Here is a 27,897-nt window from a genome sequence, read left to right as displayed (position 1 = left end):
TTTATTTACAAATAGTCTTGATAATCGTTAATGTATTTGGTAACAAAATTACATTGCACATATACAGAATTATCGTTAGCACTAAGGCAAGAACTGAATTAACAATATTATGTCATTCATACAAGAAAAATCGTTCCAATCAGATACAATATATATATATAGAATCTCCTTATAATATACTCAGTCGTAAAATTTACATATAGCATTTGTTTAAAGCACAGTTTTAATGCTACATCGATAAAGAGAAAAAATTGGAGCAAAACAAAAAAAAAGAGAGAGATAAGAGAGGGTTACACATCTATAGATACAACTTAAGCTAGGCCGAACATTTTGGAGCTCAGTCACGTGTTAGATGTCTATAATACGCGTTTGTAAAAAACTGACTAATAAATAATTTTTAGTAGAGAAAGAGAGAGAGAGAGAGAGAGAAAGAAGAAAAGAAGAGAAAAAAGAAGAGGAGGAGGAAGAGACAGAGATTTACTCTACATATATCCTGTGTAAATCTTCTTGCTCGCTCTATCATATCCTGGGAAAACACATGGCCCGAATGTGCAAATATTATGTGTAATAATACGCGTGAAAATAACGACAAGCCTTCCCATACGAGGCAGCTACATCATCAATTTGTGTTGATTGAAAATTCGACGTCGAGTATTATAATCCTGTGTATTAAATAGGCGGTTTCGTCGAATGCAAATGTAGGCACTCTATTTAACGGCGTTGAAGCGTCGCGCGATTTTCTACACAATAATGCGCTAAAGTCGTCGAAGATTACAAAAAGAAGTTACGCGTATAATATCTCTTCCCTCATTTTTATATGTGTACGGATATAATCACAGCATCGATTATTTGACTAGTAAAAACCGTCACCTCGTCTTATCTCGTACGCAACAATCCTCGAATTTACACGCGATCCTCCGATTATATTTGGAATACGTATTACGAGTGAACTCACAATTCAAGAACTCGCATTCACTGGCAATTGTTTCTGCCGATTGATTTTCGTGCATAGAAAATCGCCGCTCGTGTAAATTCGAGGAGTTCGGAGAGGCCTTAATTACGACAATGTAACGTTATGTTCATTTACTTGCGTGACTCAAGTCCGCTCTGCTCGGCTGAATCTGTGGAATGCAATGTCTACGCAATAAATGAGATATGTTCGGATCGGAAGTGGATATTAATGATGAATGAGGTGCTAATTCACGTGACGTGTGACGCAAGGACAGCACAGAATTGCCTCAGTCGTGCGCGTGTTACTATTTAAATGATTTCTCTGATTCTCTTTTTTCATTTTGAAAAAAATATTTCTGTTGTGTTATTTTTCTTTTCGGCAATATTTAAGAGTTAAATTAAATGGCGATAACTTTACGTTACTTTACAATCGTACAGTTATATTAAAAATTTTCCAGTAAATGTATCATACGCTCGCGACTGAAAGAGAAATCTCTGCGGAGTACAAAAATCCTTTCGTTATATCGTTACGAGTAACTCGTGAGCTCGTACCGATTAATCGACACTCCGATTTCACTTAAAAACCTCTCGAAAAAAAATTCAATATACACGATCATCTTTCCCGCATAAATTTGCGATTCATATTAAAATAGCGGTGAAGACGAGAATAGTAAAATGAAGACGACTAGAAAAAAAGTGAATCTCTTTTGTAATCATACGAGACCTACCGTTCTGTACTTCGACGATCCGTGTGGCGAGGGAGATTCTACGACTATCATCGCGCTAAATAACATCGCGCTCGTGAAAATGGGACGTTTCGAAACCAAGATGCGAATATATATGTGAAGTACATAGAATGTTATTGTGCACGATTCGATATAAAGGCATCTCTAAATCCTGATGTTTCGCGGAGCAGCACGCGGGTTTACAACGATCAAAAGTGCACACGTGGAGAAAATATATAGACTATACATTGCATACAATGTAATTTCTCAGATCTCTTGTCTGACGCACAGTTGCATCGGCATTGAATAAAAAAAAGAACAAGAAGACCTCGAACCTTCTGCACGTGTCTCGTGATCTAAAACCGATCCTTATCTAATCTGCATGAGAGAGAGAGAGAGGAAATTGACCTTGACTCTTTAAAGTCACGACCTCCTGCACAGCGGACGGTGAATCTTGCATGTTTTTCGGTCATTTATATATGTACATACATACGTACGGCGCAGCAATGCAGATTTGTGACGCACCTACGTATCGTTTGTAGAATCTTTTGTGTCTTTTGTTTGTTTCGGGCGCCCCAGTCACGGAACTCGGTACGGTGAATGTTTTTTTTCTTGCTGACAAAACCGCTGACACACATCTGTTTTGTGTGTCACATAGGCCTGAATATCGATCGTGACCGTAATAATTTTCGATATCGACGAAGTTAGCACCATGGTGATCGTGCGAATCGGGTCGTTTTTTTACTTAAGTATGTTAGTGTTACAAGACGACTTAGGTCATACGCCTTCATGCGCACACTCCCATTAATACACACGTGCGTACTTCTGCAATGATCTCTTGATTTTTCTTTTCTTAAAAATTAGTCTGTCCTGTGTTTATCGTTAAAATGGCGGAGACCATTACAGGCCGGACGTCAAACGTTATATTATATTACTATCGTTATTCTTTATTATCGTTTTGGTAGTATTATTATCGTTATCATTTATTCATCGTTTGTTTCATTTTATTATCGTTATTTTCACCAAACGCGTAAGAAACATTTAATTGAACAACATGAAACTCTCTCGCGTACTGCGCGAGTCTGTCAATAATGTTATTTATATATCTATATATATATATAGTATATGTGTATATATAAAATTCGAATACACACTCGGCTGACCGCAAAAATGAACGAAGTGAACCGTCAACAGCGTCACTAGACTCCAACGTGTCGCATAAACTATACAAAAACTGAGCGCTCGAAATTGGGAGAAACGAAATATTTTGGACGGTACGACGAAAAAGCGTTCAACAAAACGTTTACATTTAGCTGTCGCAAAATCTTTGTGTTCCACTCAAATTCAAATCGCTCGCAACTGCATTCAGCGCATCAACGTGTGTGTGTGGGTGTCTCTCTCTCGCTTTACTTCGTTTGCACATTGCCCGAAACATGAAAATTCGCTCGTTCCCGACGAACATCGACGTTGTTCTCTCTCGATAGGTAATTCTTCATTCTGCCGCGAGAAGAATCGATGATGCGTAATCGAGAATTGCGTGTGTGTCAGAATCAGTCTATCGATACGTACTGTGCTTTGAATAATCAACTGTCGGAACTTGCGCGAACGGAGCTTTTCGTGATCTTGATCATTTTTGCAAACTTTTTTTATCCATTACAGACCGAAGTTTTTTTTTTTTACTTTTCGGCACACGATTATAAGTACGATACATTTAGCGAAGTCAGTTTTTACCACGTAATTCAGACGTGTAAAAAGTCACAATTACTTGAGCCGTTGCGTGACGTTCGCCAACGCAACGGCAAATGCCTGCAAAGCGCTGAACGGATACTGAAAATCCAACGTGTACGCGTTGCCATCTATTCGTCCGAATTGCATCACCTGAAAATTTCGATGATATTTTCATCCGAGACAAATTGTAAGCGCGACGAGAAAAGAAAGAATTCTTACCTGTCTACCCTTGTACTCAATCTGAAAGTTCTTCGCGCTTTCCTGAGTTACTCTGCCACCGAAATCGAGCTGATACACTTGGCTGGATTCGTTCCACATGGGTGCTTTATTGTGCATCACCAGTTGCGCGTCGCGCCTTATCGCTTCTGACTTCGAGACTCCAGCTCCTCTCTGCCTGAGCTGTAAACAACATTTCACCGTGTTTCTTCGCGCAAAATACATATATATATATATTCATATAAAACATACGCCGCATATATACGGCGAGTTACGAGTTGAAAATACAATTTTCCAATACGGACCTTCTGACGTAGCTGGGCTTTCTGGAACGTTTCCAAGTCCCGATAAATCTTCGTCGACGTCGAATCGTCCTGCAGGAGCCCTTCCTCGTCCGAACTCTCGCCGCGGTTCTTTCTTATTCGTCTACTCAACAGCGGACTCGACAAAAAGAGCCTCCTTCTGATCGGAGAAGCTGACGCCGGTCTTTTCCCTTTCTTGGACGGCGCTGGGCTGTTAGGAGAACTTCTCGGCAATCTGTTATCGAGTGGATATGAGTAACTTACTTAAAGATCCGCGCATATATACACGTTCGATAACATAATATATTACCTGGATGACGGTCGAGGTGAAGGAGGCAGAGAGGGTGGTAGAGAGGGCGGTAGAGAGGGTGGCAAAGAAGAAAAACTTTCATCGAAGTCCTGAATGCTCTCGGTGAGACCGTCGAGCGACGAGGCGAAAGATCCATTCAGACTCGATCCTCTACAATATAATCAACTTTTTTACTTAAAGCTGCTTCGAAGACATTTTCTTGTTATTTTTTTATCGCAATTAATTACTTACATCGCGGTAGATGGGACGGCTTCCGCCTGGCTCGGCTTTTCTCTGACAGTGGCTTCACATGCAGCTGCGTGCGCGTTACACTCCTCGCGTTTTTCAGTAGGCGCGAGTTTGACGTCTTTCGGCGATTCCACGGATTCGCTTTGTTTTGTCGCATCGGCGACCTCGGCGACCTCGGTGACCTCGGCGACCTCGGCGACTTCGGTGACCTCGGCGACTTCGGCGACCTCGGCGACCTCGGCGACCTCGGCGACCTCAGTGACTTCGGAACTGGTCATTCCTACCGTCTCTTCCACGTGTTTCGGCAATTGCGACGGAGCTATTTGCTCGTTACTCGGGAAGATATCGCTGGAGTCGAGGCTCTTGGACTTGCCGCAATTGCGAAGTCTGGGCGGTTTCGTGCTTGACTGATTCGCGTTCTGCTGATGGGGCTTGTTCCTTTTCCGTCGTTTCGTTTTGCGCGACACCAACACCAGTCTCTTGTTCGGCAACCTCAGATCTAGATCGCACGGGACCAACTGATGGTCCACCAGATCCAAATATCCGACGCTGCAGCTGCGGACTATCGATTCGTCTGTGAACATCAGACCGATACTGAACACCGTCGAGGTCCTGTGGACGCCGCGCGACTGCTCTGTCATCTTCTCGGCAATATTCTCGCGATTCTCGTCGTCGCTGAACTTCATCAGATCGTCCTCGGGGTTGACAGTGAGTGTCGCGGCGGTGTTTACGTAGCCGGGATTCGTTTTTCCGCAGCACGTGTGGCACTTGGGATCTTTGGGCTTTGTTAAGTACTGCGAGTACAACGATCCGAAACACTGATCGATGTTCTCTGGAAACTGGTAGGAACACGCCGGCGACACCGTTCCGTGCGCGCCGTTCTTAGCGAATAAACTGGAAGCTTGCCCGAGTGGAGCGCTGTTCGTAGTCGTGTTCAGGCTCGTCGCGCTGTTTTGATTATTTTTATTGTTATGTGTAAAACTGTGAGCGCTTTGCGTCGGAACGCTGTTGACGGAGTGCGACGCAGTCGAGACGTTACACTCACACGTCGTGTTACTTAGACCATTTATGTACACCGTTTGCGCAGGAGAGGTGCACTCACTGCTTTCTAGACCGTTTAGAATCGGCACTTGGGAGATGTACCGACTACTCGACGCTTCTGCGTTAAGCGTCTGGCCGTTCTGCAGAGACGTAGAGATGATGCTTGTCGGACAAACCGACAACAAGCTCGGCTTGTCGTCCTGCGAGATCTGATTAAGTTTGTTGTTCTCCAGCTCTTTCTTCATCGCTACACCGACCTGTTGATCCGCGAGCACGTTCTTCATTCTTTGAATACTATTGGCGTAGTCGGCACCCGTGGTCGAGGTCGCTATCAGCGTCTGCGTGGGCGCCACCGCGTTTTTTGGTGACTGCAACGCCGGTACGTCGCAGCATCTCGACGGATTGTGTCTCGGTGGTGTCCGATAAGTATTCGTGGGTGCGTTTCTGATGTTCTCGTACAAATTATCAATGTCCTGCAGATCCATATACGGCATGTACTCGCTGTCGTAGCGCTCGGTTTTCCCCATCGACGTCGGCAAATTCTCTTTCGCCAGGAACTGATTCGCGAGCTGAGATTTCGGACGATTCGGATGATTCAGTCGAGCGGTACGTGGGGTCATTGGCGCGATCGGCGGCAATTGCGTATCCGGAGTGGTTCTCGAGCTCGCTTCTTGAAAGCATTCCTCTTCGTCTTCGGAGAACAGATTGGGATTGAATGTCGGATCTGGACCTAGTGAGAATGAGAATTACATTCTTAATAGAATTTGTGCCTTAAATATTTGTAATATTTCCAATAGAGATCTAAAAAAAAACCACATCAATAATCACCTGCAGGCAGATCATCCCGAAGTTCCGTTATTGCGAGCGTCATTTGCCTCGGTTGTAAGTGCAGCAACGACGTTCGATAAGTAACCTGACCTAGGTTAGCGGGGATCGAATCCGCCAAGCCGTGAAACTTGAATTTCGTGCCCCAGATGTTGGACGTTACCTCGACCAGCCTTGCGTGCTGCGGACAGATACGCTGCATTAGAAATCCCTACGACAAACACACCGTCGCGCCCGCTTGTCACGCGAACGAGCGTACGTTCCTCTGAAACACGGAGGGGCTCGTCAGAAATTCGCGTGCGATTTATTTACGTCGAGAGGATGCAATTCTATGTACGGTAATAAAATGAGGCGTTTTAATAACGGCGATATAAATAGAAGCGATGTACACGCGTACCTCCGGCAACGTGTCCGTGTACGTGAGGTCGTGCGTTCTCTCATCTCGTTCCATCGCGTCGTCGTTCGATCTTTCTTCCCGTTTCTTTCTGTTCTTCTTTCGATATCGGGGCGAACCGCACAGATCCGCGGTATCCTTTTCGGTGTCCGAACCGTCGCTGCACCAAGGACAGTGCGACATGTCGTCGAACACCTGCAGGGTTTCCTGACTCTGCGGATCGAAAATCACGAACTCGGGCCGGATCTTGCTGGTGCGTCTGCCTTTCAGAAGCGGCACAAGACCGCCCAAATATTCTAGGTACAGCGTGTAGTACGGCACCGGTTCCACAGTGTGTCTGAGCATTGTGCAGTGCAACCGACTGCCTCCGGGCGGCGGCCTTGACACAAAGCGTCGCAGCTCCCTCGGTTCCGGCACGGAACATCTGAAAAATGCACAACGGCTCTACATCCGGATCCGCCAGGCGTTCCTTTTTGTTGGCGAAACACTTGTTCTCCGTCACTTAACTTATTTTTTTTTGAGTTGAAAAACTCGTAATTCTCTCGTAAAGTAACTTTTTTTTTTACCGTATTGTGTTCGCGAAAAGAGCGGCCACCGAAGCTCTTAATCGCGGCGGTAATGGAAGTTGTTGAACGCTGGATTCCCTCGTGAGTGCCGCTCTCACTGCTAATCTCGACAACAGTTGAAGCGAACCGACTCTCCTGCAAGAAATAAATACAATACCTACTTCAATGTATTCACAGACGCGTGATTAATCCGACGGAAATAATAGCCACGAAATATATTCGGTAGGCGCGTGTGTCCGAGGGAACGAAATAAAAAATCGTAGAATCACCTGGAGACCCATGCCGTGTGCACGCGCGTCCCGGTCGCTACGAAAAGCCGCTTGTCGTTATGTCCCCACGTCAATGCTGATACGGGACACTGTGGTGTGGGCCATAAAAAGTAACATCGCGGAATAAATACATTTTAATATATATTTGTACATCACGCAATGCGGAACAATCGTTCTTTTAGCGTACTTGCGTGTACGGAATCTCCGTGGTGTAAATGAGTGTGCCGTTGACCGAGTAAAACTTGAGGAGATTCGTGTACTCCTGCGAATTGCCTTGCTGGACGTCGGTTTCCTTCGTGCCGGCGATGGCCAGCAATTTCTTCGAATTGCTCCATTCCGCGTGCAGAGGCGGCTTCAAATTGCTGCGTATTGTGATAGGCGATACGTCGTCGAACGATCGCAGCATGACGACGGTGCCGTCGGCCAGGCAAACGGCCAGTACATAGGTTCGATCATCTGCGCTTGCACATATATCGTAAATGCATTAAATGCATCTCGATCGCGATTCTTCGAAAACGCGATTTTTTTTATCAAAAATCCATTCCTCAAAAAAAGCCGCGATTAATACCTTTTTGCGACCGATCGCACGTTTCGTCTTCCTCCATCGTGAATTTTTCGGCGCTCCAGGCCATCGAGGTGACACCGGCCGCTAATTGCACCTCCGATACCATAGCTCCGTGAACGTCCATCACGATTAATTGGCCCGAAGTAGTGCCGAAATAGACCTTTTTGTCAGAGAAAAAACGCCGGAAATGTGAGTAACATCATTTGATTTCTCTGCCTTATCCTAACAGTCGTAGACATTTTCATCGATAGAGAGAAGATCATAAAGAGAAGCTTTTAACCTGCCCTCGAGTTGCCGTCAGCAATGATTGAGTGTAACACTACCCCAGAATACTCGGGAAATGCTTCTATTAGAAAAAGACACTGCTATATCGTGTTTCACGCGCCGAGCAGTTTTTTTTCGTATTATTAATTATGTCGCAGTCAGTTTATTAAAGACGATAATCAGATTTATAATGAGCAAACTTCAGGTTTAATTAATTTCTTTCTCTCGACGATTTTACATTGCATTCTTTCTAATCAATTAAAACATCAATTAAATGTAAAAACTCTTGAACTTTTAATTTTACGAAAAATTTCGAAAAGAAACTTGGAACTTAAAAAAAAAAATTCTATATTTTTCAAACCTGCTGATCGTCCGGTGTCCAAATGCCGCAAGTTATCGTCGCTTTGTCGTTAAGCATTGACGACCAATATCTCTGACCGCCGACACTGCCGACCAGTACAAAACCATCCTGCAATAAAACATCGCGCAGTGCTGCAGATAAAACCTTTCGCGGAAAACGTGTACGATACAATAGTACGTTTTACAGCACGGTCGTAAATAAATACGTAAACTTTTTTAAATCTCTGAAAAGCGTTTTGTGTCACATTGAATGAAACGCAGTTCAAACGAAATGGCGAGATAGAAAGATCGGAAAAACAAATAAATGTTTAATTATCGGAATCAATTTATTGTAACAAAAGCGAATTATCTCTCTTTTGCCTTGTCGTCGTGCCATCGGAACGGTGCGGTGCAACGATCGAAAAACGCGTGTCCGAAGGAAAATTACGAGTTATTTTTACGTGAATAATTAACACTTCGATTCACCCTGTAACATATGAGAGCCATTCGACCATCGTGGGACCAGGAGAAGTGCGTGACGGGTGTATTTCTGTCGTTGATCAATTCTATGCTCCATCGACCGTCGTACTTGATCCAGACGAAGATTACACCTGAACTGTCGCACGAGGCCAATTTTTGATAAGGCTCGTTCCATTTCACAAGTATCACCTGCAATCAGATCAGCAAATCTCATTAATTACGAGCCGATAACTATTGTTATTTCACGCAAAAGATCTTCAATTTCCCGCTGTCATTTTATGATAGTATTTTGTAAAGACAGCTTCGTTGCCGCGCGCTATATAGCTTTAATATATCGTCGTAAATTGATCTCCGCCATTTCGTCGTAAACCTGTAATTAATTTTACAGGTATTAAATAACAGCAAATCTAAGTCGTAATTGGCACTAGGAATTTCTATTGTTAATTAAAATTGTCTATCGAGCTTATTTTGTTTCATCAACAAATAATTAAATCATCAATAATTAAACTCTCAATATGTTAGAATATATATTTAAATAAATTTATTAGAATATTGTACTTCGGCTGGAAATCTGATTTCTTTCAGAAATCTGATCGTCTTCTGATTTCGAGATATCGTTTCAAGTAGGTACGTGACTTGTTCGATCGACTTACACCTCTAAGAGTTTGAGAACATTAAATCAGTCTTTTGGGGAAGATGTAATCAGGGATATGTTCACGAAGAGATTAAATCGGTCCGATGTGACTCTCACTTTTCACATTTATCTGATGCTGCCAGTAATAATTATGAAGTAAGTTTCTGTGAGAATAAAATCACAAATAATGTACATGTAAAATCGAAGTGTCATTGCTCTATCGATCGATCGCTTTCTATGGCAGCGACGAGAGCGACGGTATCTATATATTTTTATCGTGCTGGCACAGCAAATAGAATTTTATCGGAAAATTATAATTTACGGAATAAAAATGTATATCTACATACATAAAGCAACAACTTGCTGTTACTCGCGTTGGAAACTATTTATATATTATATCTCTGGATATATTTTTTTTTTACAAGTTATAACCAATTACAAAAAGATTGTAAATTATAAACGTACATATACGTGTTATAAACTGTATGGTATTCAATCTTGTATTGTATTGTGACTTGCGCGACATATTGCGTACGCTATCACGCGAAATTTTACAATGTTTATTGTACTCGACAAAGTTTGTTTATGTTTTTTACGCGTGAAATTTGAGATTTTGATCTATAAAATTGTGCGATAATTGCGAATAAAATATAAATTGTCTCTCTTTATTTTGTAAATTATTGCTATTTAATCGCTGTTTAATCGTCATATTATTATTTTATTCTAGATTTCTAAAATGCAGGACGCGTATTAATGTTCCCACACAAAGCTTTGATCGACCGTGCGCTATTCTTTGAGGGATAGAAAGTGCAAGAGACGAAGTTACTAGGGTGAGCTGCGAAAAATGAGAAAGAGGATGCTGTACGTGACTCGCGTGGCGAGAAGATATACACGTTGTGTTTTTTCTCCATATATGTACATATATAGAGAAGAAAGATTTAAAAAGTTATTGATACTTTAACAGAACACAACACTTTTATATGGCTGAAACTTTTCTGAATAACGTCTAGCTAGATTTTGTTTTGCGACAAGTTTATGAAACATCAAGATTCTTTCAAATAAAATTGTATTATCTAAGTTTTTATTAGAAAATATTGGCAAATTTTTAGATGATAGTGACAACTTTTTCTCTTTTCCAGATTTTTTTTATAAGTTTAAACGGGATGTCTCTGTCGCGTAGTAAGTTGCCAATGGACAAAATTGTGTTACGATAAATTGATCTCACTTGATAAGAATAAACGAAGTTTTTTTCGTCCGAGGCTCTTTAGATGCAATAAAATCTGTCTGGGGATGTGTGCTGTAAGTTGTGGAGACATGATCGCGCGAGAAAACCGAGGCAAATAGCTGAGATAGTGTCAGGCAGCTGCTGATCAATAAAGTTCTGTGTGTATGAGCACATTGGAATTTTTTTCCGTGCCATCACAATTTACTTCGCATGTGAAAAAAAATTGCTCAATTCAAAAACATACAAACTCGTTTGCGAGAATTGTCTTTCGTATTTATTTACAAAAAAGAGACTGAAACATTTTTTCAAGAAACAATAACAATTTTATGAACTATATCGCCGGCAATTAAAGGAAACAAAATTATGCATTTTTATAAAGTAGCACGTACGAAGTTACAAATTGACGCAATGCATCTATTTTGAGCGATGAGGCCGGTTGCTATCATGATCACATTTCTGCAACGAAGCGCGTGATAGAGAAATATCAGTTTTTATATGATGCGTGGCGCGCCACCTCCGCACTTTCGTTATACGTGCACAACAGCGGAAAGTCATATTTTCCGACACACACACCATACATTTTTCGTCCGGAAGCCTGAATAGCACTCCCTGTTGACCTTCCAAGCCTCTTTTGTCTACGCGCACTCGGTTGGCATGCTTATATCGCAGGATGAGAACGCGCGCCACGCCTGATAATCCAATGTAATTGTATTTCCGAACGTGCTCGGCGGGTAGAGATTCGAGCGAGACTGCGCGTAACAATGCTGTCGCGTCGCCTTTCTTTTTCTTTTCCCGTCAGGGCTCGTTGAGAGTTATATGACCTGTAAAATTGCCACCATGGATGTGTTGTTCGCGGTTTTGTGTCTTTTTTTATATTTCAATGTCGGTACACAATTTTAAGAATATAAAGAAGTCTGATCCGCGATAAAAAGAGGTAATTACCGTCAAAAGAAACGCCGTATTTTATTTTTTCGTCTCAAATCTCTCTTGTGTACATTATACTTTTGTGCGAATTTATTTTTTAATCTTTGTTCCGGAGAAAAACATGTTGTAAAAAGGGAAGTTCTCCTTGCGCCATGTGATGCACGATCGTCTCTCGTATCCCGGGAAGATCGTGTATTATTCACTCAGCGGTTTCTCGCCAATTTATGCTGTAGAAATGTATATTAGTAGAAGAAAATACAGAGAGAGAAATAGAGAGAGAGAGAGAGAGAGAGAGAGAGAGGCAAAGTTTGCTCCAAATTCTTCCAAAATATATTGCCATTTTCCTCGCCAAGCGACTTCTATTTTGAAAGAGTAAAGACGATTGCTATATACATATATAATCCTTTGACTGCTAATGCATTGCGGTAAAAGACTGCAGCTAGTGGAGGAACGCGCCTCGGCCAACTCGTTTAGTAAATCAATGATGCTCCTTTTCGCACTCGTTCTTTTTCAATGTCAAGGTAACGCCACACGCGCCGTATATCCCGCGTGGAATCTTTCGCGGTCCTTTGGCTCAATTTCTCACCTCGTGATTTATGACGAGCCGTATCGAGATATACGCTTCTCGGCGCACTCAAATTCCCGTTTCGCGTTATTCACGTACACACACGTGGTTTTACATCGTCGCACCAAACGTATTGAAACATGTGTTGATTGCAAATTGTTTTTTTGTTCGGTTTTTTTCATTCTGTTAATCGATTTTGTGCGTTTTTCAATATTATATTTTCTCTCTATTTCGAATAATACGCGAATTTCTTTTCAAAGAGAGAAACAATGGGATAAATATATTAATTCCTTTCTCTCTTCTAACATTACAGACGTGCTAATTACATTTGTATTCATATCGGATTTCGCGCGTTCTCGGTTTAATTGATGCTACATACCAAACGTGCTTTTCTATCGTCGAATTTCTGTCGGTTTATGTACATGCGAAGAAGCGATATCGTCCATATAATGTGGATTGAGTTCGCGGGTTGAATAATTTATACGTATAATACAATATCGCTCGTTTGAGCTCGTTTGATATTCCGCGGATTATCTTTCAGCACGATACGGTGTGCTGTTTTAACGACTTCATCCGGTGGACACGCGTGCTACACTTATTCCCCCGAGGGATTAGCGGCTTTCCAGCAGTTCGCGCGACCCTCAGCTCAGCAGCAGCAGCAGCAGCTATACTCAGATCTCGGATGGGCCGCGTAGTTACTTATATACAAGAAGAACCTCCGAGAGAGGCTAATGAGAAGACGTAGAGAGGAAAAATTTCTCCGCCGACACATCAAAGTTTTATCTGCCTTGCGAGTGTAACGAGACATATTATGCAAGACGGATCTCTTACTTGGATTATAGCACTTAACCCCGACTCGACTAAGAAGGTCTCTCGTTAGAACTGCGCTATAAAGCTCACCGGGGCGAGGCATGCATAAGACTGGGCGTGAATTTTTTACCAGGAAGTAAAATAAAATTTTCCCCGCTACTGAGACTTCATTTTTTCATCATTTTTCCCCATTGAAATTGTCGCTGAATTATATATATGATACTATATTTTCGACGAGCTCGGCAAATAAAGATAGAGGAAGAAAAGAAAATTTGCACAACGGCGCACAATTGCGTACGAAGAAAATACAGAAATTGTCCGCTTGAATAAGTGACAGCTAATGTACAAGAAAGAGATATAATCGCGCTATCGATTCAAAGTCCGAACGCGGCTGGTACGGCCTAGAACAGAAATAACTGAAAATACATTCTTATCGCTGCAAGTCGACTGCGATCTACAGAAATATTATGTCCTGAATTACGTTTAAGTTAATAGCCTTTTCTGTGCAATTTAGAGTGTCGTGTACATAGAAGGATAATCTCTTATCAGCTAAGGGTTCGCTGTGTGCGATCGGTGATGTGTGTGCGTGTGTATGTTTATTTTATAAATAGCCGTCGGAGCGACTTGTGATGTATTTTGAAACGCGCCGTCTTCTATTTTTAAATACTGCGATGTTACATTGTACATAAACGACACCGTGGAAAAATTGTATACATATAAAAAAAACCCATCCCTCTAAAGATACAGCGGTTAAAACCGGAGTTGAGAACCGCGGCCTTAAAACAGCACTGCGTTACAGATCGATACCGCAGCCGGCTACCTTTAAACTCTGAAATGTGGACCGAGTGGACGTGAAATTTTAAGTTCTCATTGAACATTTTCTTTCGTCGCATCTGTTTCATCGCTCGTGCGCGAACGAGCGATTGAAAAACAAAGAAATAAAAGTTTTCATTTTTCGAAGTTGCGAGAATTAATCATTGATCGCGCGCGATTACGAGAGAGAGAGAGAGAGAGAGAGAGATAGATAGATAGATAGATAGATAGAAAGACTCACCGTTGTCGTCAATAAGTTTCATTTTGTCGAATTCTCACCGTCGCAAGAACTTTGTGTGAATTTCTCACAGAAGAAAACCCAGGCTTTCTTACGTTCTTCAAGCTTTTGACGTACTATATGTGAGGCGCGTTGCATAATTTAAGCTCGAGTACATTACAAATTGATAGCAGAGGTATCGAAATATATCAGTCTTATTCTAACTTTGTGCCTGTGACCTGGTTTCCGCTGTCAGTATCATTTTCTCGGCGCGTGATCGCTTTCTCGCGTCTACTACGTGTTAGACCCACGTTGACTTATTGACTAAGGTCCGCTCAACGAGGCAAAAGGTCCGTGGGGTCCGGGAAAGTTTAACAGATGAACACGACCCCTTATGCACACGCGAGCTAGTGGCGCGCGCATACACACACATACGCGCGCTATCATGTCGAAGCAGACGCCCCATCGAAGCGCTGGGGTGCTGATCTCAATTTAATTAACGCTGGTTTAAATGCCGTCGAACAATTTAGCATCGCGCACCAGCCTCTTGTACACCTTGTAGCTCGGTGAATACACGCTATCGTATAAGCTCGAGCGAATAATATCTATCGGAAAGTAATAACGTTGATACGACCCGTCGAACATCGTCCTTGCGAAGTTGCAACGATCGTCTCTTCCGCGATTTGCGTCAGATTCCCGTACACATTATATATTCTCTGTGTATTCACACGACCAGCAACATATTATTCGCCTTCCCGTTTGATCTCCGATAACATTTGTTCTTGTCGAGGGATGTACTTTGTATTTTCAAGAATCGCCACTTCGGTGGACAGTGAATAAAGAAGGTAAATTTCTCACGAGATGCGTCAACGTCTCATTTGTTTCGTCACGTGGAGTAGGTACCCTCGCGACGCTTACACACACAATCCGACCTCTCTCCGTCCACCTCTCGCCCCGCGTATTCCACCCACGAAGCATCCCCTTGAGCAGAAGTGGCCTCGTAAAGGATAGGGGACGAAAGAAAGGTGCGCTCTATAATCGCGAACGCGCTCGTATTCGCGCGGGCGTGAGCGCGTACATAACGTGGTTTATCAGAAAATTGCCGGAGAAAGATTTTCTGAGTTTTATCGGAAAACTCGGCGAAGAAATGATGCGTGAGCTCTTCAACTTGAGAACTTCAATTTATCCTTTCTATCAACTATTTGACGTGTAATAATGATTTGCATATTCAGGCATTCCATATCGTTTTCATCATGGACGGAGATTTGTCATCGTATCTTCTTATTGTGCGAATATCTCTCAAGAACAAAATACGGAAAAGAAGATTGACGAGATTGTTAGACGAGCTCTGAGATCAGGGACGAGCGAAATGCGATGTAATATAACGTTCGCGCGCGCGGAAGGAAAGCGGATGGGAACTCACGGAGGTGCAACCCCCGAGATTTTAAGCCGGTGATATTAATATTGGAGAAGCTGGCGGCAGCAGTAGCTCGCTCTGAGAGTTGGCGTGTGTGTTAGGTATTAGACGTCTTCTCGTGAAATTCGCGCGCGATATGTGGACTTGTGAGAGCACCAAGTGCAAGTAGTTCGTTAAAAGCGCACCGTTACAGCTTAATATCGATTAAGGGCCACAAAGGACTTCTGGTTTGCTTCTGGCGCGCGCGCGGCCGTTTACTACCAATACAGAGATTACACGAAGTTTCGGACCCGATGGAACTGAGAAACGCGCACATAGAAAGCGAGCGATGTGTTACGCGAAACACTATTAAATCGCTTCGGTTCTAAAATATTAACCAACTTGGTAATTATAGTCGGGGCAACGACAACTTTCGAGCGAAAATTGAAATCAAGGAAATTAATTGGCGGTGTCAATAATAATTTAATCGGAGATGCAAATCGCTCGTAAAGATGTATTTAAGTGACGTTAACTGACTTATTGAATGATATTCTAAAAAAAGAATTGAGATGCAAATTAAAACAATTCAGTGCGTCATCGCAGAAGCTTTTATCGCTCCCGACCATTTAATTTCTTCGTCGATTTAACCTACACGATTTTGTAACCGAGTATACCACGACTGGTATGAAGCAGATAAAGCATGTACGTCGGCTGCCACCTACCGATAACTCTTGTGTGCCTTCTTCCGTGATGTTGCAAAGCAATCCGCGAGTGGAGAATATTGCTCATGGCGAAAAAGCCGGTTTCGTGAAATCGTAATAATATACGTACTTTTTTATCTGTGGGCGGTATGTTGAGCACATTGAATTTTTATCATTTGAATTTAGTCTATAAATTACTGCCTCTTTCGTATCCGCTTCTTTTCCGGGACCAACTCCCGCTCTACCCTGTGTTATGAGCCGTAGAATATAAAGAATGCGAAAGATATCAAAACTGCCTCTCAGGTCTTGCGAAGATAAACCACATGAACGATATCAAGAACGCCTCTTTTTATATTCTATCTCTACTATTATTTCGATAACGCCGAAAAATTGAATCACCGCCGTTCAAACGGTGCCGGCGGCGGTTGGAAGTTGAAAGAAAAAGAGCGATACTTGCTTCGCTACGATGTCCTCGGAGATTGTAATTTGCTCGAAGCGGAAGTTCCGTGGCTCTGGTGCGACAATGCGATGAGGTAAAAGTCACTCCCACCAGGCCGCGGGCGTTGCCAGTGGCTAACCATCCTTCCTGGTAGTAATTTGCACGGTCGAGCTTCCATCCTTCGTCCTGTAAATAAAAGGAAAATGCCAGTTACACACATACCTTTTCACGAGTACCTATGAGCGCGAAATGTCATGCCGATGATTAATAGCGTGCCGGATTTAACGCGCCGATAGGGAGAAGGGATTTTTTATTCCTATGGGAAACAACGTCACTCACCGCGATAAATATCGCGTTATTTTGAAATTTTCTGTGCGGCGTGATTGGGACGGCTGTGAAAAGAGCCGTCATGTGGAGTTTGCGACCTACATACTTAAGTCGAGACGCGACTTCGAATAAAACCAAAGGCACATGATTCTGCACTTCGGTGCGTCAAATCTTCAAGATGCTGTTTCTTTTTGTTTACGGTTTTAATTTGCTTACTCAAAGTAAAACTCGATCGAGTTCGGAGACTTGATTGATTTGATCCACGTTCGACTAAGTCTAGAAGTACGGATACGGAATTAACAACCGCAAATAATTAATCGAGGCACAAATGGTCTTAAGACCGATTTCTCTTTGACATCAGATAGCGCAAGATCGTTTGACTCAGTTTGAAGATGCTATTAAACAATTCTATGTTACTATTCGTCGTCACGTAACGTCGTCTCCACTTAAACATGTCAGCATCAGGTGACAAGGGCTTCGATGTTGAAAGGGTTTCACCTTCGAACCGGTTGCGCACATATATCGTGCATAAGCATAATTACTTAAGGCAGCTTAAACCCTTAGAAAAGATGATATCGAAATACCCGCACATATAATTATGAAACTACCTATTACTTAATCAATCTATTATACTTAATGTAATCAAACTCGTTTCGAGTATAGAAATTGTTTTTGAGAAAAACTTACGCAACGCACAAAAAGAATTATATACGCGGTTTTTATTCTAACGCCTGGTTTTGGCACACGAAACAATCGCAGGTACAGGAAATATTCGATTTGGACAGTAATTTGCGTCCCCCTTCTTGGCATTCTTCCCATCGATAGGCTGACATCAACCCCTCCAATTTGCTGCAATATCGAATAGCTATTTTGCAAAGGTACATCCGGACTGCGTCCGTTAATTAGTAGCGCGCCTTTGATCGGAAAAGAACGAAAGAGAGGAAGACTTTCTATTCCTCGCTAATATCAGAAAAAAAGAAAGATAAAAGGAACGGTTTGTAAAGGTCATTTCTTCAATGTATTTCTGAACTCTTTGTGCTTATGCAAAATCTTTTCATTATGTTTTATCCAGCGGATACCAGCGCATTTTTCTCATTCGCCTGATGAAGCTTTTCGGAACATTGAAATATCACGCGCGAGTTAATTCTGCAAACACGAAACTCTATACCATAGGATTTCATTAAAATTTTAAATTGGATTATGGTGCAGTTGTGAGTAGTTCGTGCATGCGCTCGTGCTTCCGTGGCGTAGACAAGGTTTCGTAGAGACAAGTTTTGCGTGTTCGTATTTTGTATAGCACATTTACGTATATGATATATATATATATATATATATATATTCATCGGATGATATATAATTACGAATACGATTTACTGCTTCGCGAGATAGTCGTAACGAGATGAGGCAGATTGCCGGAACCGCACAACTGGAAGAAGCCACAACGAGCAAAGCCAGCAATACCGCAAAGCGAATTAATTCGATGGCTTGTATGATAGCTGACTGCTCCACGACCTATTCGATAACGTCGGAAGCAAAAAACCGGATAAAGACGCCACAATCCCAAAACACTTTGTCCGAATTCTTCTCAATTGTCCTAAAGATCTCCCATGCCTCCCTCGTAAATATCGTCATAAAAAATTCATGTTCCGACGTCGACAAGTACGTCACTCCAGACTGTCATTTTTTTCGCAGAAGCGGAGGATCTAGAATTTCTGTCGTCGCGTCGACAGATGAGAGAAATATTTCGCACGCTGTGATCAATGATCACGTGGGCGGACTCATTTTTTTGCAACTCACAAAAGCAACATAACAAGGACGAAAGAAGAACGAAAGCCGAGAAGAGAAATCAACAGTAATCCAATTTTTGCAAACACATTGAGAACAATCCGTGAAAAATAGAAAGAGCTCGGTGAAAATCGATGTTGCGCGAAGACGCGGAACGATTAGCAGCGGGATTTTTTTGTGCCGCGCTTACAACATACGGTAGTATTACCGGGAAAGAGTATAGTAGTGACGCTCGCTTTTCTCTCGAAACGCTTCGATACAATTTACCGGCGAACAATGGCCGTACCAGCGGCGGCGGCAGCAGCGGCGTAACGGCTCTCAATAATGACGTTATCGATTCGAGCGTGATTCACAATGCGAGAGTATAATGGAAACGTACGGCGGTGGATTATCTGCCGGTCTCGCGCATGCAACAAACCCGCGTGAAATCTGCATCTCAATTTTCTCACGGATTGCAGATTATACGAAGCGCGCGCGGGGGGTGGTGGCGCATGTCCCCCGACGCCGCGCCGAGAGAGAAGCGATATTATCTTGCTGAATTTATCTGACTGCAGAATTTTTCCGACATCCGCGCGCAAGAAGGAGGCATCCGGAAAATCCCACTTGATCGCGGCGCGCGTTGAAAATGCTCGCGTGCGTTGCACGTTTGTCCTCTCTAATGGATCGACATTTATCTCCAACGGTCTCTCACGGAGGAGACATGTAAAATTTATACTCCGTGCGCCTCGGTATAAATGGCTTTTTTAAACCTTTTCTTCCAGACGGAAGTTACGTATCTGCACGCACTCGAGGGGCGAGTAATACACTCATTGCTGTCGGATATGACGGTAGTTAACAAACGGAGAGGAAAAAAAATAATAGCATCGCGCACCGATCGAGTTTTCCCGGGAGGGATGAATTGACTTAATCGATTTCACTCCGTTTATAACCATAAGTCAATTATTTTTCCAGTAATTGAGTCCGTCCTACTTTCACACACTTTTCATCGTCATCTCTCTTTCTGCGTCGAATGCGTCGAGAGCTGGCTTCCGCTGAAATCGCAAATCGTGCAGATTGATCTCTAGCAGCGAATTACACGCGCGCTCGTCGATCAAGAAGCACGGCGGTTCTAATTAATTCTGATCGATTACGTCCTGTCTCGCGCGTCCGAATTCGGCAATCGGATTAATCTTCGTCGCTCGTGTATGCGCACACCGTGTTGTGCAAGCTGGAAAAGTTCATGAGGCAATCAGTCGAGAGAGAGAGAGAGAGAGAGAGGGGAGCAAAGTAACGCGTTTTGGAAAAATTTCTTCGCGCAAACTTTTTGAAAATTATCAAGAAAAAGACTGCCAGACGCAGTTTCGAGAAATCACGTGTAGGATTTTCCTCCCGAATCAACGAGGCGTTAATCTATCGCGTCTCGGTGCATGCAAAAAACTTCCGGAGAAGTAACATTCGCGCTTTTAAAAGAGGACATATCTCTTGGTACCAGTTCATGCTTCTCGCAAGTGGTGCGGAACAAAACCCGTCACAGGAAACTTGGGCACTCATTATTTTGGGCTCGTGAAAAAGATCCACTCGAGACGCCGAGCGTGATCTTCATCTTTGCTAGCCCCTAGGAGTAGTATGTCGGCGACGCTTCCCTCCTGCGAGAGAAGCTCTTGTCACCCTCATAAAGCCTCCCGACGCTCTCTTGCAACTTAGATGCCTTATTCTTATGGATTCCTCCACTGCGATTGTTTTGACGCAGTCTCGCGTTCCTCTCTCCATGGTCTTATTAACTTCCCACTGTGCGAAGATCTCACCAACGAGAGTCACGCGGAGAGAGAAAGAGAAAGAGAGACATACAGAAAATTAGAGAATCTTTGCTACGAATTATATTCGCGTATATTAAAAACTCATATAAAAACTCTCACCATTCAGTCTAAAATATTCTACCACTTTCTACTATGCTACGGAAAAGACTGAAAGTCTTTGCAAAGAAGTTATAAACCAAGAGTCATAAGAAAAAAGAAGTAACGTACGCATCTGTTAGGATTTGTAATTTTGTAATCGGAGCATCGCGACGTTTTGATGAGCACGGCGCATTACACGAGTAATATTATCGTCATATTGTCAATCGTATCGTCGCATGGTCGTTTCCGAACGTCATTCGAAACGTCAAATTACGAATTATTTCAGCCTCAGATAGTCGCCCGACTCAAGTGTTTCTCTCACACGAAAGACGAGACAAATTAAATTTCATTCGTCACCGGCGAGCTTGTTCGCCTTCGTTCAAGTAAAAGTTTTTTATCTGCTGTCATACATCGCGTAGTACGACAGCGGCCGGGTATACGTGTCAAAGTATATGGAAGTTGAGTTTTTATTCATGCCTTGGTTTTAATACATAGCGCCGGCTGTTTCCCGTTAATTTAACGTTCGCAGTGTCGTCCGCGGTGTGTGGTTCTATTTGTTTTCTATTTTTCCTTCAACAAGCTTGGAAATGTAGAAACGTCTTTGCTTCCGCGGCGAAACGTGTCGTGAAATAGAAATGATCTGGATCAAATATATGGAGCATCGATTTTCGATTACAAATTCCGTCAGACGTATATTTAGAAGGAATACTCTATTTTCTTAAACCCCAGAATTTCTCCGATGATGTCAGCGTCAGTTAAATTGCAAGGAAATAACAATATCGACTAGTCCAAAAGAAAGATTTTTCCGCAGAGTGAACTGAAGCTTAAATTGATTAAAAATAGCTAATTGTTTACTTTCTCAATGTTGATGAGATAATGTAATGAATATTAAAATCGCTGGCACAAAAATTGTTTAGATGTGTATGTGTAGCATCGTCATCAGTGGATTAATTTTCTTAATAGTCGCGCTTTATTAACAATTGTGGGAAACGACTCGTTTTACTTGATGACTGCGGAATGTCACATGAGATACGGTAAAACATATTTTTAGTTCTTGTGTAATTGTTCAATTACACTTGAAAGCGTTGAATCTAGATTAGATCTATTTGAAACTAGAATCTATCGTAATTTCCGATAGAAATTAGTCTCTTCTTTGTAGATACTTAATTCAATCTCATTGCAATTCTTTTTATAATATGTCGTACATTAATTAATAAAACAAAGTTAACACAATTATTTATTATATGCATGCAGATAATATTCTTTTTTATACGTAATGTACACACACACATTAGGTAATTTCAAATAACGTACCTCAGGCGACTCGTCCGGCACTTTGCCCATCCAACTGAGCGATAAGATATTGCAATCGCACTTGGCGTTGTTGTTTTTTTCAAAATGCAGATGCATGGTTGCGATCGCTCTCCCATCGGCAGATTTATCAATCTATCGAATTGGCGCCGTTTTTAGCAGCCCCGTCACCGCGCTTTGCAGCCGAATTCCATGTCGTTCCTTCCGCGAGCATTCTCGCGCCGAAGTGCGCTCTCTTCTCTCCTCGATGCACCAGCGGATCCGTGATCGATAATCGAATCACGGTTCACACGTCAGCGCGTCCGCACGCGACCAGCGTCTCGCAATGACGAAACTCTCTCATTTGACCCGCAGCACCATCGTGGTTTTTAAATCTCGAGACGATCTCCTCACTTCTATATAAAGAATTTATGTTCCACGAAGAGACCGAAAGCGCGCTCGCGAGAGATTACTCTTCCCCTCGTCGTTTCTCGCCGGGACTTATCACGGCCCCGGTCATGCGGATACACCGTGCGAAATTCGCGCACCACCTGCGCGAGAAAAAAAACCGTCGATACTATACCACCCCTGTGTCGCGATTCACCACCCTCGCGATCATTTGTTTCTTATCGCGGCCGCCATTTTGCCGCCCGAGACGCTACTCCACCTTGTCAGGGTGCAATCCCCGTTCCGCGCCACGCCGCGCCGCGCCGAGGGTTGCGCGCTTTTACGTGAGCAAGAGTGGAGACGACGTGAGCCTCGCGGTACCGCGTGCGGAACCGACCCCAAACACACGAGCTTTTCCGACGCGAGCGTGCGTCCGACTGAAAGCTCGGCTGCATGGAGTGGAGGCAAAGCGCGCGGACCTACGTCGCCGCCGCACACTCACTTCCGTCCGTCGCGTACACGCGACGAGGGTATTGATTGGAGTCAGCCGTTCCGTTCCGTGTAGCTCGCGACCACCTCGTGCTTGCCCGGCGCTATACTGAATTCGCCGCGAGCTTTTCCGCGTCGCGCCTCACCGTGGAAACGGCGGAGCCGCCCCGTGTGCTGCGGAGGAGACGCTCCCGAGTCCTAATGAATATTATTTAAATGAGATAATTCGAAATTGCTATTTTCACGTATCTGATCCGACTTATATTTATTTTACCTCTGTTACAATAGCTTTTTGCGTGTCGTTATTAAGTAGAAGTTTTAGATAAGCTAGAAATATGAAAAATGTAAAATTGGAATTTTGACTCGTACAACAATTGTTAATTTGTTATAATGTTATATATAAATAAAAATAAATTAATTAGGCTCTTAGATATACAATCAAATAAATAAATATATAACAATCAAGTGACAGACATAGAAAAGTAACTAGTCGAGTAACTTGGCAAATAAGAGTCACAATCGTGAATAACTCTTAATTGCTGTTTTATCTTCATTTTACTCGATTTATTTTTAATTTTATTCGATTACACAGGTATATACACTGCATACTACTCACAAATGAGTATTTGTGTTGTTTTCTTTATATTATAACAAAGCGATAATTTTGTCTCGTATAACATCCACACGGACTTGTTGTGTTTTTGCTTGATTCGCGAGAGGGTAAAGTTTACGCCACTTTGCATCGAGTGGATGAACGACGCTCTCATTAGCAGCAGCATGTGCTGTCTGCTGCTATCATGTAATCGAGTTTTTTTTCTTTTGCGCCGCTGATGCATAAACTCCGCGTTACTAAGGAATATAATAATACTAACGCACTTATGCAATAAATTACGTTCTGTAGTAAACTTACGTAATAACTTACGTAATAAGTTAAGGTATTAAGATATTTTTATATAAAAACCTACACTCTACAGCTTTCAAACGCGAAAATCGATGGGTTTTAGGTGGAATATCGAAAAAAATTGATGATTACTTCTAGAGCTCGTCAAGACGCGTCGAATTATGTGGTCGTTTTTTCGATTTTGCTATGAGAGCACCGAAACACTTTCAAATGCGAAAATCGAAGTCGAATTGAAATGCATGCTGTGAACATAGCACGGAATAGAACCATGTCCACATTTGGACATAGCGTACGCACCGACTAGTCGCTCGTGATCATGGATACTTAGTTGCCAATGTGCATCACCTGTGAACATAGCGCTGGCTTACAGGGTGTATAAGCTATTACAGCGTTTCATATAGCCGTAGTCGCTCTTAGGCTTCTCTCTACTTTGTGTACGTCGGTATTGGTTGAATACTTAGGTCGCGCATGTGCAGTGTATTTCTGAACATTTGGTTTGGTGCATATATGGCTCAAAGGACCGTTTCAAGATAGTCCATACGCCATTCTAAGTCTATAGGAATCGTAACACAAGTCCTAAACCGTGGTTTGGGTACAAGCCACGGAGTTGTATGTTCGTTAAAACACTGATAAACTGAAGAAGTCGGTGTAAAAACACCGTAAATTGTCCAAAAATATCTAAGCGTAACTACGCACATTCAACCCACGGCCATCCAAGGGCCGTCGTAAACAAAATTGCAACAAGCTATGTGACTACTCAACACAAAGACACGTGTTGCCTAGACGTTTCTGAACATTTAACATCAAAGGTGCCAACCATAGACATAGATGTCTACGATGTCAACAGAGAGTTGTGTCGTTCCAACCGGCTGATAATGACAACTTGACTGTCAACGTGCTGACCGTGCCGAATCAGCAGAAACAAAGAGAACATTAAGAGATTATTGAAAAGCGGAGGTGATGGAATAACAAAACATGCAGCTATTGTTATAGTGGCAGAAAGTAACGTTGAAAATAGTTGTAATTAGTACAACTCGATCGCTAGTCGTTGTTTAAGAACAGGTGTCGAGCGAACAAGGCCAGCGTTGCCGAGAAAAATGTTAATAATAATTCTTTTGTGACAAAATCACTTTGTGAAATATTCTCTGTTACCAATGTTGTTTGCAACACGTTTAGTTTTATCGCGCCGCTTGAATTTAACCTATGATCGCCGCGGCCTATTGGCGACATACGCTCGAGAGCGTTCCGAGGACTCGGTTACCTCGAGTCTTTATCATTTGCGATAACGAGCTTTTTCAACCGGACGCATGACCTGATTGTCGTCTATATTCATTCCATTACATTAAACTAATTGTAAAAATCTGCCGACTTCGCAAAAGCAGTAAGTGCAGTATTCATTGCAATATTTTTATTTCTGTTTCTTTTTTGTTCAAACCATTTATGAAGCATATGCAGGATACAATTAATCTTTTATCAATAATCATTTTTTTTTGTAGATAGAATGCAAAAAGAATTGTTGGATTGAATATTTCTATAAATCTTTTCCAGAAGGTTATGTAAAAAGTCATTACTAATTCAAGGAGAGCAAAAACAATGATAATACTGTTTGTCTGTTGATAGTTTTTTTTTAATCATCAGCAAGTAGGTGAATATATGTTTCCTGTATAAGTTTTTTTATATCTTTAAGTAACAATTATATTAACAGTTGATTATGACTATGTATACACATACGTGAGATGTTTACATGTAACTCTACTTTTTTAGACATTGTTACAATGGATATTGGCGTTGTCAAAATTGCAGAAGATAAGGACTTTGAAAAACTAAAGCAGTTGTACGATGATAACAATAATTGGAGATTAGATTACAATAAGCCTGATCTATCTGTTTGGACAAAATCCGTCCCAGGAATCAGTTTCAGAATGGTGAAAGTAAGTTGTTTTGGCTAAGAGATTTTACTCTTTTTCCATTTGTTAAAACAAATGGAATGTTTCAGATTAGAACACGTTTTCCTGATATTTCACCAGAAACATTATACGATGTTTTGCATGATCCTGAGTACAGAAAAGTCTGGGATACTCATATGATTGAATCAAAAGATATAGGATTTTTTAATCCCAACAATGATATTGGTTATTACTCCAGTTAGTGTTATATGCATCTATACATCTTTTTGATACCTCTTTTTCTTGTTGAAAATCTTGTTTTATTGAGAAATGTAACTTGTTTTTAGTGGCATGCCCATCTCCATTAAAAAACAGAGACTTCGTTCTGCAACGATCTTGGTTAGATACTGGTATAGAACAGTTAATATTAAATCACTCTGTTTATCACAAAGATTATCCGCCTAAAAAACAGTTTGTACGAGCAACGTCTTATCTCACGGGTAAACTATTAAAAGCAAACCAAACATTTTGTACATCTAAGTATTTTGCTTATCTAAGCATGATTTTACATTTTTTTTTTTAAGGCTATATTGTAAGACCTTCACGCAATGGAGATGGTTCCGAGCTGGGTTATGTGTCACACACGGATCCACACGGCAAACTACCTGTATGGCTAGTGAATAGAGTTACACAAATATTCGCTCCTAAAGTGAGATATTTCCTGAAAAAGATTCTAGCAGAATTACGTTATAACTACTGCATAAAACTGTATATTTTTTGCAGATGGTAAAAAGACTGCATAAGGCCTCCATAGGCTATCCAAGTTGGAAATTAGTTAATAATCCAAATTTCAGACCTTGGCATTATCCTGAACAAATAATGGCTCCTAGAATACGTATTGAAGACGTAAGGCTGGCTTTCTATTTCATAATTTTTCTACTTTGCAAAAGTAATATGTAATCAGATTATGTTTTGTGTGTGTGTATGTCTGTAAGACTATATATACGTACGTATATATAAACATATATATATATATATATGTTTATTTATTCTATATATATATGTTTATTTATTCTACATTGAAGATGCGATATTGCATACGCTTTAATGCGCTTTAAGCTTATAAGTACAGCTTATCTTTCGCCTGTGATTTTTTGATTTTGTGATAGTTTTATACAAAAGATTGTATCTTATTATGGTTTACTGTATGTTGTATCTTATTATATGTTTTATATATATTTTATTTTTACTCTGTTTATTAAATCTTTGAATTTGCACATATACACGACAGAAGATCTACATTTTTCTCTTATGACTAAAAGTTTAAGTTTTATTTATTTCAGTATATAATTGTCCGATGTGTGAATATTTATAACTATTTTATTTCTATGATATATATATATAATCAATAAATCTATCTAGAAAAGTTTTTAAAAAATATGGTTTTATATTATATATAAGCGCTTTTGATTCTTCGTTTCAGTGCGTAAAATCTGCAGAAGAGAAGAATTCAAAAAGTAGTTTTGTAGATGAATCTGATCTAAATGAAAGTTCGGCCGCAATGGACAGCGATTAATTTTTAATAAAGATGTATAATATATATATATATATATATAAGAATATTTTATAGGTGAGTTACAAAGCATAGAACGGCGTAGTCAAAAGTTATAACTGCAGTATTATATATACAAAAAAATGTAATGGACAATTTGTATACACACTTATAAAGTTCGCGTATTTCTTATATGATATAAATTCTAAACTTATAATGTTACACAATTATACACATATTGTTAAAAGTCACACATACAGTCATGTTCATTATATAAAAAATTGCCTCGCATGCATAGACGTGAATTTATAAGTAAATGTCAATAATAAAACTATGGTGGCCTGCTTTATATTAAATACTAATTTTAAATCAGATTTATTGTTAATGTTGGTGGTGTACGCAAAATATAATAAGAAAAATTGCACAATATATGAAAGATATACTTAAAAGTTTTTATAATTTATAAAAATTCAGAGGAA

At 41.3% G+C, this 27,897-nt stretch overlaps 2 protein-coding genes across 5 annotated transcripts; one reads left to right on the top strand and one right to left on the bottom strand.

The window, feature by feature from the left end:
- On the bottom strand, window positions 1–22,884 carry LOC109859144 (tubby-related protein 4). The gene is made up of 15 exons (XM_020437103.1): window positions 22,228–22,884; window positions 16,946–17,113; window positions 9,210–9,392; window positions 8,746–8,853; window positions 8,124–8,280; window positions 7,743–8,011; window positions 7,556–7,644; window positions 7,287–7,421; window positions 6,724–7,144; window positions 6,330–6,507; window positions 4,464–6,231; window positions 4,233–4,382; window positions 3,926–4,157; window positions 3,624–3,803; window positions 1–3,554 (listed from the first exon to the last, which is right to left on the bottom strand). The coding sequence occupies exons 1-15, from the start codon at window positions 22,321–22,323 to the stop codon at window positions 3,438–3,440; spliced, it is 4,251 nt and encodes a 1,416-aa protein (XP_020292692.1). The 5' UTR covers window positions 22,324–22,884; the 3' UTR covers window positions 1–3,437.
- Window positions 22,885–24,798: 1,914 nt separating this feature from the next.
- Window positions 24,799–27,600, top strand: LOC109859134 (PCTP-like protein). Of its 4 annotated transcripts, none has more exons than XM_020437079.1 (8): window positions 24,799–25,361; window positions 25,529–25,625; window positions 25,745–25,911; window positions 25,977–26,124; window positions 26,214–26,366; window positions 26,451–26,575; window positions 26,650–26,772; window positions 27,350–27,600. In XM_020437079.1, the coding sequence occupies exons 3-8, from the start codon at window positions 25,756–25,758 to the stop codon at window positions 27,440–27,442; spliced, it is 798 nt and encodes a 265-aa protein (XP_020292668.1). In that variant the 5' UTR covers window positions 24,799–25,361; window positions 25,529–25,625; window positions 25,745–25,755; the 3' UTR covers window positions 27,443–27,600. The 4 variants fall into 4 exon arrangements, with proteins under 4 accessions (XP_020292668.1, XP_020292667.1, XP_020292666.1 ...); XM_020437078.1 differs by having other exon boundaries at window positions 25,481–25,625; XM_020437077.1 differs by having other exon boundaries at window positions 25,477–25,621.
- The last annotated feature ends 297 nt before the right edge of the window (window positions 27,601–27,897 follow it).

The sequence above is a fragment of the Pseudomyrmex gracilis genome, unplaced genomic scaffold (genome assembly GCF_002006095.1).
Source record: "Pseudomyrmex gracilis isolate BER0280 unplaced genomic scaffold, ASM200609v1 scaffold_242, whole genome shotgun sequence".
Classification (NCBI taxonomy): Eukaryota; Metazoa; Arthropoda; class Insecta; order Hymenoptera; family Formicidae; genus Pseudomyrmex; species Pseudomyrmex gracilis.
Note: the sequence above shows the minus strand (reverse complement) of the source record. Positions and strands in the feature narration are given on the sequence as shown.

Bases quoted from the DNA above. Each gene is read 5' to 3' on its own strand.
- LOC109859144 (XM_020437103.1), bottom strand. From the start codon at position 22,323: ATGCATCTGCATTTTGAAAAAAACAACAACGCCAAGTGCGATTGCAAT. The intron at 7,422-7,555 runs GTGATTCTACGA...TATTTCTTGCAG, and splicing joins CACACGGCATGGGTCTCCAG to GAGAGTCGGTTCGCTTCAAC. The intron at 4,383-4,463 runs GTAAGTAATTAA...ATTATATTGTAG, and splicing joins GCCGTCCCATCTACCGCGAT to AGGATCGAGTCTGAATGGAT.
- LOC109859134 (XM_020437079.1), top strand. From the start codon at position 25,756: ATGGATATTGGCGTTGTCAAAATTGCAGAAGATAAGGACTTTGAAAAA. The intron at 26,125-26,213 runs GTTAGTGTTATA...ACTTGTTTTTAG, and splicing joins TGATATTGGTTATTACTCCA to TGGCATGCCCATCTCCATTA. The intron at 26,367-26,450 runs GTAAACTATTAA...TTTTTTTTTAAG, and splicing joins AGCAACGTCTTATCTCACGG to GCTATATTGTAAGACCTTCA.